Source organism: Sinocyclocheilus anshuiensis, unplaced genomic scaffold, assembly GCF_001515605.1.
Source record: "Sinocyclocheilus anshuiensis isolate Anshui unplaced genomic scaffold, SAMN03320099.WGS_v1.1 scaffold1181, whole genome shotgun sequence".
Classification (NCBI taxonomy): domain Eukaryota; kingdom Metazoa; phylum Chordata; class Actinopteri; order Cypriniformes; family Cyprinidae; genus Sinocyclocheilus; species Sinocyclocheilus anshuiensis.
The window spans coordinates 52,796-62,618 of NW_015548241.1; the positions used below are offsets into that span (position 1 = coordinate 52,796).

Genomic DNA, 9,823 nt, shown 5'->3' on the forward strand with positions numbered 1-9,823 from the left:
AAATTGAAGGGGGTCTGAAATAGTTCCGTACCCACTGTACGTAACCACCAGTAGGATAAAGTGTCTATTATAAACACTAGGTACCTCCTGTATTTATGCTGGAGTAATGTTGAGTATTTATTTTTATTTTATTTTTTTTGTAGTTTTGAGTTTGTTTATTTGACTATTTCTTTGTCATTGTTTCCACCTGTAGTCCCTTTCAGTGCTTTCCTCTTGTTGTTTCAGTGGTTTCCTCTGTATCTATGTTTGTAAATATCTCAGTAGGCTGCTATACTTTAGATAACATTTTTTCTTATGCGTGTCTTTGTAATTTGTTCACTTAATGGTATACACTGTATTGTGTTAAGTTGGTAAGTTAAGATCAGTTCCTGTCTTGTATTTTCAAACTGTCATTCAATACAAAACTCTTAATCAGTATTTTTGTCATGTTTTACAATAAAAATATAGAAACATTCAACAGATAAGGAATTAGTTGGGAAGCTTTTGTTTCTTTAAAAAAAATTACACTGTTATTTAGCCAGTGGGACACAGTTGTTAGAGAATACATATTTTAAAATCTGATCACTGAAACACCTTTAAAACTGCATATTTAAGCATAGTGAATGGTTGAATGTAAAAGTCAAACCCCAGTGTCTCCAGCTGACAGTTTGGACTCTTCAGTCCATCTGAGAGCAGCTTCACTCCTGAATCCTGCAGGTCATTGTTACTCAGGTCCAGCTCTCTCAGATGGGACTTTGATGATTGTAGAGCTGAAGACAAACTTTCACACAAGCTGTACATATATCTGCATTATTTAGAGAAACCTCACAGCTGAAGCTATAACGCAGCTTTTCTCACTCTTTCACTGTATATGATGGAATAAAAAAATCTGAACACATCTGGACAACTCCACTTCATTGCGTTTAGGTGAATTAATCTGCATTGTTTTCAGCCCTCTGTGATCCTAAAATAGCCATTTTTGAGTTCAGATCTTATTCCCTTGACACAGTCACCTCTTCTTTATTGTAACGTTTGAAACATGCATCTTTTTGAAAGCTGCTTTGAAACAAAGTGTATTGTGAAAAGTGCAATACAAAGAAAATGTGATTTGAATATTTAACTATTTAATGAAGGAGTCAGATGTCATACAGTGACAAATCATTCAAATACAACAATCAAACATAAAGAAGAGGTGCACATTCTGAAAGGTTTGGCGACACTCAAATTCAGCCCTGAAAGGCCACTTCCCTGCAGAGTTTAGCTATAAGACTAATCAAAGACACCTGAGAAAACACCTATTCATACACGCATTTGAACGTAGTGAATGAGTGAATGTAAAAGTCAAACCTCAGTATGTTCAGTTGACAGTGTGCACTCTTCAGTCCAGCAGAAAGCAGCTTCACTCCTGCATCTTGCAGCTCATTATTACACAGGTCCAACTTTATCAGATGGGAGTTTAATGATTGTAGGGCTGAAGACAAAATTTCACAGTGCTGATCAGAGAGACCACATCCAGCAAGTCTATAACAGACAATGACAAGAGAGAGTTGGTTAAAATCATGTTTTCTGTACTGTAAAATTAAACAGTGTTTAATTGATGACAGTTAATATCCTGTGACACAAAGTTCTTTGTGCAGACAAATCTGTTCTCCTGAACACTTACAGAGCTTTTCTGCAGTTCATCACAGCTGGTATCAGTCTCCATCTACCTTCATCTAATGTGTTGTATTCCATAGGGTTAAACTCTTCCAGCACCTCCTCTGACATCTGAAGCATGTAGGCTATTGCTGAGCAATAACCAGAAGAGAGTTTCACCTCTGAGTGTTTGTCTGATTTCACAAACTCCTGAATCTCTCTGGACAGAGTCTGATCATTCACTTCGAGCAGACAGAGGAACAAATTGATGGATCCGTCAGCCGAGAAATCGTAATGTACATTGATTCTGTCTTTAATGTGTAGCGTGGTTTTTCTGATGGTTTCTAAGCTGTTCTCTGTGTGTGTCAGTAAACCTTTCATGAGTCTCTGATTAGACTCTAGTGAAATACCGAACAGGAACCGCAGAAAAAGATCCAGGTGTCCATTTTTACTAAGAAGAGCTTGATCAACTGCTGATGTTAGTAGCTCATAAAGAGATCCCTTATACTTATCAAGAAACAACTGCAATGGCTCCATGTTCTTCATCACATGGGAGTAAAACACGTAGAAAGCAGCTAGAAACTCCTGAAAGCTCAGATGGATGAAGCTGTAGACTTTCCTCTGATGAATCACAGATTCCTCCTTAAAGATCTCAGTGCAAATCCCAGAATACACCGAGGCGTCAGTGACGTCTAGGCCGCTCTCAATCAGGTCCTTCTCATAGAACATCACATTGCCTTTCATCAGCTGTTTGAAAGCCAGTTCAGCAAGTTTAACGATCACTTCTCTGTTGGACTGCAGGACTTTCTCTGGATCTCTCTCTTTGTATTTTTGATTTCCCATGTTTATCTGAGTGAGCAAGAAGTGGATGTACATTTCAGTCAGAGTTTGAGGGACTTCTGAACTGAGATCTTCTTTTAAGAGCTGCTGTAGCACAGTGGCTGAGATCCAGCAGAAGACGGGTATGTGGCACATGATGTGGAGGCTTTTTGCTTTTTTAATATGTGAAATGATTCTGCCGACTTGTTGCTCGTCACTGATCCTCTAAAGGAAAAATTGAAATCGCATCATATGACCCCTTTAAAATCATTATAAAATTCTCGAAAATCTATGTAAGTACATATGTAATGATTGATGACTTACTGATTAATTATTAGAAAAATGATACACATATTTTTTGTGAATTATTCCACTTATTGTTATCACGCCTTAAGACATTGGGTCTCATGCGAAATAATCCACGCAATTATTAGTGAATTTGTACACACAGAAGAACTTCTCATGAAAAATTCACAACAATTTCGTACGTATATAAATTCGTTCTTAACATCGTTCTGACGTTCGTGAATTTGGAGTACTCTAATGAATGGCCGCGTGCACGAGGTTAGTCATTAGCATAAAATACACCCAAAACATCTCCATATAAGGGCTTTCCGCACACGGTTTCCTTACAGCCTTTCGGTACCAAACTTGCCGCTGTTTGCAAACGTACTCTCATGTATGGAACCTTGTTTCAGACACAATAAAAAATAATTGTGACTTTTTATCTCACAATTGCTAGTTTACATCTCGCAATTCGTAAGATGTAAACTCGCAATTGTGAGATTATAAATCGCAATTATCTTTTAAACCATTTTATTCTGTGGCAGAAACAGGCTTCCATACTCATCCAATCCTTGAGCAATCCCAAGTGTGTAATTCTCACCAGTTCTCACAATAAACAGCTGTTTTAGAGCTCTCATTAGCAAGCTGTACATATATCTGCATTATTTAGAGAAACCTCACAGCTGAAGCTATAACGCAGCTTTTCTCACTCTTTCACTGTATATGATGGAATAAAAAAATCTGAACACATCTGGACAACTCCACTTCATTGCGTTTAGGTGAATTAATCTGCATTGTTTTCAGCCCTCTGTGATCCTAAAATAGCCATTTTTGAGTTCAGATCTTATTCCTTTGACACAGTCACCAGATTCCTCCTTAAAGATCTCAGTGCAAATCCCAGAATACACCGAGGCGTCAGTGACGTCTAGGCCGCTCTCAATCAGGTCCTTCTCATAGAACATCACATTGCCTTTCATCAGCTGTTTGAAAGCCAGTTCAGCAAGTTTAACGATCACTTCTCTGTTGGACTGCAGGACTTTCTCTGGATCTCTCTCTTTGTATTTTTGATTTCCCATGTTTATCTGAGTGAGCAAGAAGTGGATGTACATTTCAGTCAGAGTTTGAGGGACTTCTGAACTTGATTGGCTTTTCCCTCGGCCCAGTCCAGAAAGAACTTCTTCACAGAGACCGTTTTTCCAATTCCAGCGATGCCTTTAGTAAGAACTATCTTTATTTTGTCATTTTTCACACGTTCTGGTTCAGATAATGGTTTAAAGATGTCATTGCAGTAGATTGGAGTGTCTTGTGAGCGTTGTGTTCTGGGTGTTTTCTCCATCTGTAAAACCTCATGTTCTTCATTCACTCCTTCACTCTCTCCCTCTATAATGTAAAGCTGTGTGTAGATCCTGTTCAGGAGGATTTGATTCTCTCGCATTTTGATTCCTTCAAATAAACTCTCATACTTTTTCTTCATGCCGTTTTTGTGTTGATCTTTGATTCTGTGTAGATCATCGTCTACTGGTTGGTAGGAATCCTGCTGCAGGACTCCAGTCTGATCATCTCTATCCACACAGCAGAAACAAGAAAAACAACATAAAGAATAAATGATTATAAACTTTAATATCACATCATCCTAGATTAACCTAGAACAAGCTTTATTCTTCAAATGATATTTTGTAAAAAAAAAAAAGTCTCTCCAAGTTTGTTTAAACTGTAAAACTTGTTTATAAAATTTTTCTCCACAAATGAGACCTCAAATCTCTTCTTACTAACTCGTGAGAATGAAATGCTCTGAACTACAGAAAACATGATTCACAAAGATACTTTTAATGAATATATATATACATTAATGAACATTCATGTTTGTACTCACATAGGATCAGAGGTCATTGCTTCAACACTGAGATCATAGCTGGATACTGAACTTGAAGCTGTCTGATCTTCCTTTGGTCTGGTAATGCAAAAACACAATAATTCACATTATTTCGCTTTATCAATGACAAATTATATAAATAAGTTATAATTCTGTCTCTTGTTTCCAGTACTGGTTATTTTCTCACCTAGGGTTAAAGGTCCCTATTCCATCACTAAACTGAGGGGGTTTTGTTATGGAGCGATCACTCTTCACAGACACACCGCTGGGCTCTGGAGATGTTGGTCTTTGTTTCTGATGAACAACATTCTCCTCCTCTTTCTTTTCAAAAAGACTCATTTTAGAGGCAGTGTTCGTCTCTGTCCTCACAAAGATTTCTGTTCTGCATTTTGAAATACAATGACACACACTCTTTTTCAGTTTGTCTGAAGATGACAGTTGAGTTGTATTTTCTTCAATATACAGTGCGTGCATAATTATTAGGCACATTGATATTCTGATCATATTTTTTTTTCCAAGCACATTTTACCAATTCCAAACCACATCAATCTTAATAACTACTATTAATTGTGTTTTTCTTTTTTTAAAGATTTATTTTTTTGTCATTTTTGCCTTTTATTGATATGATAGTAGTGAGACAGGAAGCGAAGTGGGAGAGAGGGGGGATGGGATCGGGAAAGGTCCACGAGCCGGGACTCGAACACAGGACACCCGAAGCGCAATGGCGCTACGTGTCGACGTGCTGCCCACAAGGCTAACGGCGACGACATTAATTGTGTATTTAATCATTTATAAGTGATATATTAATTTATATTAATTTAAAATTATAAGGCTGGAAGTGAAAAACTCCTTATATTCAGGTGTGCAGAATTATTAGGCAGGTTTTCTTTTACAGATAGAATGAGCCAAAAAAGAGATTTAACTCAGACTGAAAGTCAAATTGTATTAAATGCCCATGAGAAGGATGCAATACTTATGCAGTACTAGAATTTGCGACTGAAAGTCAAAAATTATTAAATACCCATAAGGATGCAATACTAGAATTTGCAAAGTTTAGACATGGCCACTGGACAGCGAAATTTCATTGGTTCAGCACGATCAGAATAAAACAGGTGGAGAAGAAAAAACACGTTAACTGCAACAGAATAAATAATTAATGTGAAGAATAAGGTGTGAAACCATCAGGAACCATTTAGTCTCCAGCGCCACCATTTTCCAGAACTGCAACCTACCTGGAGTCTCCAAAACTACAAGGTGTCAGGTTCTCAGAGACATTGCTTGGGTCAAAAATTCTAAAAAATTATCCTCACTTAGTTAAGAATAACATGTTGAAGTGTTGTGAAATTCATGAAGACTGCTTTTTATATGATATAGTTGAGAGTGACTCTTGAAGGACTAGCACCACATCCTCTTGTACCACTGTTTGAAGAATTTATCTTCAATCTGGCAGTAAGTTTTTGAGTTAATTTTTAGTCGATTCTTGCTAAGATGGACTTGTACCACTCTTTCAAGAATTTATCTTCCAGAATCTGGCAGTAGGTTTTAGGAGCTAATTTTTAGTCCATCTCCTATCCTGAAAAGTCTGTCTTGCAGAGATGGATTAAAAATGATCTCCCAAATCTTTCTGCCAGATTCTGGAAGATAAATTCTTGAAAGAGTGGTACAAGAGGATGTGATGCTGGTCCTTCAAGAGTCACTCTCAATGTATCTGTCTATAAAGCCTATAAAAAAAAATCAGTCTTCATGTATTTCATAACACTTCAGCATGTGATTCTTATTAAGTGAAGGTCATTTTTTAGGATTTTTTTACCCAAGCAAAGTCTCTAAAAATCTGACACATTGCACTTCTGGAGACTCTAGTTAGGTTGCAGTTTTGGAAAATGGTTGCACTGGAGACTAAATGGTTCCTGATGCTTTTACACCTAAATCTTCACCGTAATTCTTAATCTGTTTTTTCTGACCTCGCTGACCCAGTGAGCATTTCGCTGTCCAAAGGTCATGCCTTAACTTTGCAAATTCTAGTATTGCATTAGTATTGCATCCTTCTCACAGGAATTTTATAATTTTTGACTTTCAGTCTGAGTTAAAACTCTTTTTTGGCTCATTTCATTACATTTTATCTGTAAAAGAAAACCTGCTTAATAATTCTGCACACCTGAATATAAGGAGTTTTTCACTTCCAGCCTTCATGGACAATTCTATATCACTTATATATGATTAAACACAAAATTAATAGTAGTTACTACGATTGATGTGGTTTGGTATTGGTAAAATGTGCTTGGAAATTTTTTTTCAGAATATCAATGTGCCTAATAATTATGCACGCACTGTAAAGTTCTTGTCTTCACTGAAGTCATTATTTAGACCAGTTGCAAACATCTGCTTTTAAGGCACACAATGGGTAAATGAAGCTTGCAAAGCACTTTGTTTCAGGGATGAATACTTTTTGGGTGTGAATTTTTAGCTGCAACAGCAATACAAAGTTTCGTACTGCCGTTTACAGTGCTATTGTAAATGTTGGAAAAGATTGGAAGCACTTCCAGTTTTGGATGTAACCTTCTTATGACATTCACTACAGATGGAATGGTTTTACTGCTCATATGATCTTTTAAATCTGTATAATCTCTAAATAACATAACGCGGGCTGCAACTCATGATTAAAAAAAAATATATATATATATGCATCAATAATTTTTCTTTGTAATCATTTAACTCGATACAAGTTTTATTTTCTGTATTTATTTTTTTTAATTCCACATCCTGCCCAATGTTGTCCTCCAAAAACTGTGCAAATTGAATGCTGTGAAACACATATAGTGAATATATATACAGTATGTACGCTATACAATACAATGGGCCTCATTCATGAAACACGAGCAGAACAAATTTTTGTGTAAATCGTTCATAAAGCCGTGCTGACATAAACTTTCGAATTATGAAAAGTTGGTACGAAAAAAATGTATACCTGCTCCCTACCATTTGTTAATTGTTGCGTAAAATGTTCTGTTATTTTTGGCATATGACACTGTATTTTAATGCACTGCTATAATAATTACATGGTCATTTGCCATTGCCCTCTTTTTTCAATTTTCCTCTTCTTTTTTTGCAGCCGAGTTGACGCAGCGATCGTCACGGTCACTATTTACCCAACTGTAAATAGAGGACGGGTGGGACAAATAGCGACCAACCATCCTACTTGTACAACGACTGTCTACACAACAATGGAGAAGCCACTATTACTGGTTACTGCTATTTTAGATTCAGTAATATTCTTCAAAATGAGATACTAGTAATACGTTGCTGCTGTGGATATTCCAAATCATAGCAACTAAAGCGCCTCAGCTGGAAAAACGGTGTGCCACCAAAGCGTCCTCCAGCGCCACCAGCTGGTCGTTTTTAGAAGAGCACCTGACATTTTTTTCAGCTGGATAAAAACGCTTTGGTGGACACACGTATTGAATATTTATTGTTAGGCAAATGGCCTATTAGTCTTTTTTGCATTTATGCAATATACTGGCGCCAAACCTGAGAAAGTAGACCAGAATATTCCACTGCATTCCTGGACACGCAATTTGCGTAGCTGTAATTCATAGGCGGGGATTATGCTAATTGTGAATGAGCGTGCACGAGCGCCCTATTTACAAATGATTGGAATTCATTAACATACACATGTTTAACTATCAAATCGGACATTTACGAAGCGTTTGTGAGAATTTACTCATATACTTACGCAAGTTTCATGAATGAGGCCCAATGTGTGCAAAATAAGGGTTAAAATTAGACAAAATATAAACATTTAAAATATACATTCTAAAACAACAACAACTGATTTTTAAGTAGGCCTGGGCGATTAAACCGTTTATTGACAGTATACCTTTATCGATGGCAATAGAAAAATGTTTTATATAGCGCTCAATAGTTTCATTTAAGTGCATTAAAATGTACATAGACATGCAGTCACAAGTTTGGTTGTGGTACTTTTTTTTTTTTTTACGTAAATAATTCAGATGTACAGCATTTATTGTTACCATATATATTATTACCATTTATACCATATATAGTTACGTATACTTGCACTGTTGTTTTTCCTTTTCTTTCTTTCCAGCAGGAAAGGACAAAAGAGTTGAAAGAGCAATTGGTGTGTGTAAGAAAGTGGTGGCAGCGTTTTCTTATTCATCAAAGAAAAAAAGAGGGTTCTGGAAGCAGTTCAGGCAAAGCTCATCCCATATTAAGCGTATCCCATCATGCATCATATTCCAAAAATGAATCGTGAGACTTTTTGCTGAGATCTCGCGAGATGTCACGGAAACCTTTCGAGTGTGAGTTAAACATAATAATTAGATATTGCATATAATTTGGTAGTCAAACATAAAGTGATTCATCTTTGCACCAATAAAATGTGTATTTTGTACATTTGCAACTTATTTTTATCACTTGATTAGAAGCACCATCAGCTTTAAGGGCTACCAAACAGATGCTTAAACCTTGTTCAGACTGTCAGTCCAAATCCAATTTTTGTGCATATTTAATTGGAATCTGATTTAAATTTTTGACTGTCCACACTGGTAAATAAATACAAGCCAAAGCTATGAATTTCTCACTATGTAAATAACATTTACACTATGATCAAAGACAAAGAGAGATTAAGTATAAAATGATAACCTGCAAAAACTCCAGTAACATTATAAGAAGGTCATGAACTTACCATGAGGATTTCAGTTTCTTAAGCTTGAGATTCTTACACTTTCGGTTTGTTCAGCGGAAGTGAAGTCAGTGCAGGTCTGAAACTGATGACTCATTTCCTCATTCCTCAGTAAATCATCTGTCCTCCTGCAGAGGGCGTTGCAATCCCTGAATATTGAGTCACCCTCAATATATATATATATATATATATATATATATATATATATATATATATATATATATATATATATATATATATATATATATATATATATATATATATATATATATATATATATATATATATATATATATATATATATATATATATATATATTTTTTTTTTTTTTTTTATATACAAATGTATTATTTATTAGTTAAATAAAAAAAAGCATTAAATAAACATTTAATGTTTGTTTAAAATTTTAAAAACAGATTACTGGTGAAAGTGTAACTGTAAAACAGCTATTATAAAATGTAAAATGGGCTTCTTTAACCAGTTACTGCTGTGATTGGCTTATACTGAGATCAAATTGTGATTGGTCCATT

At 35.7% G+C, this 9,823-nt stretch overlaps 1 protein-coding gene and 1 pseudogene across 1 annotated transcript; both read right to left on the reverse strand.

Moving 5' to 3' along the window:
- LOC107655022 (NACHT, LRR and PYD domains-containing protein 12-like) overlaps positions 1 to 2,637 on the reverse strand; it is a 12,099-nt pseudogene extending 9,462 nt beyond the window's left edge.
- Positions 2,638 to 3,832: 1,195 nt separating this feature from the next.
- Positions 3,833 to 9,368, reverse strand: LOC107655023 (NACHT, LRR and PYD domains-containing protein 3-like). Its single transcript, XM_016442415.1, has 4 exons — positions 9,297 to 9,368; positions 4,779 to 4,950; positions 4,592 to 4,669; positions 3,833 to 4,280 (listed from the first exon to the last, which is right to left on the reverse strand). The coding sequence occupies exons 2-4, from the start codon at positions 4,928 to 4,930 to the stop codon at positions 3,833 to 3,835; spliced, it is 678 nt and encodes a 225-aa protein (XP_016297901.1). The 5' UTR covers positions 4,931 to 4,950; positions 9,297 to 9,368.
- Between the last annotated feature and the right edge of the window lie 455 nt (positions 9,369 to 9,823).

Bases quoted from the DNA above. Each gene is read 5' to 3' on its own strand.
- LOC107655023 (XM_016442415.1), bottom strand. From the start codon at position 4,930: ATGAGTCTTTTTGAAAAGAAAGAGGAGGAGAATGTTGTTCATCAGAAA. The intron at 4,670-4,778 runs GTGAGAAAATAA...TTGCATTACCAG, and splicing joins ATAGGGACCTTTAACCCTAG to ACCAAAGGAAGATCAGACAG. The intron at 4,281-4,591 runs GTGAGTACAAAC...CTGTGTGGATAG, and splicing joins GCAATGACCTCTGATCCTAT to AGATGATCAGACTGGAGTCC.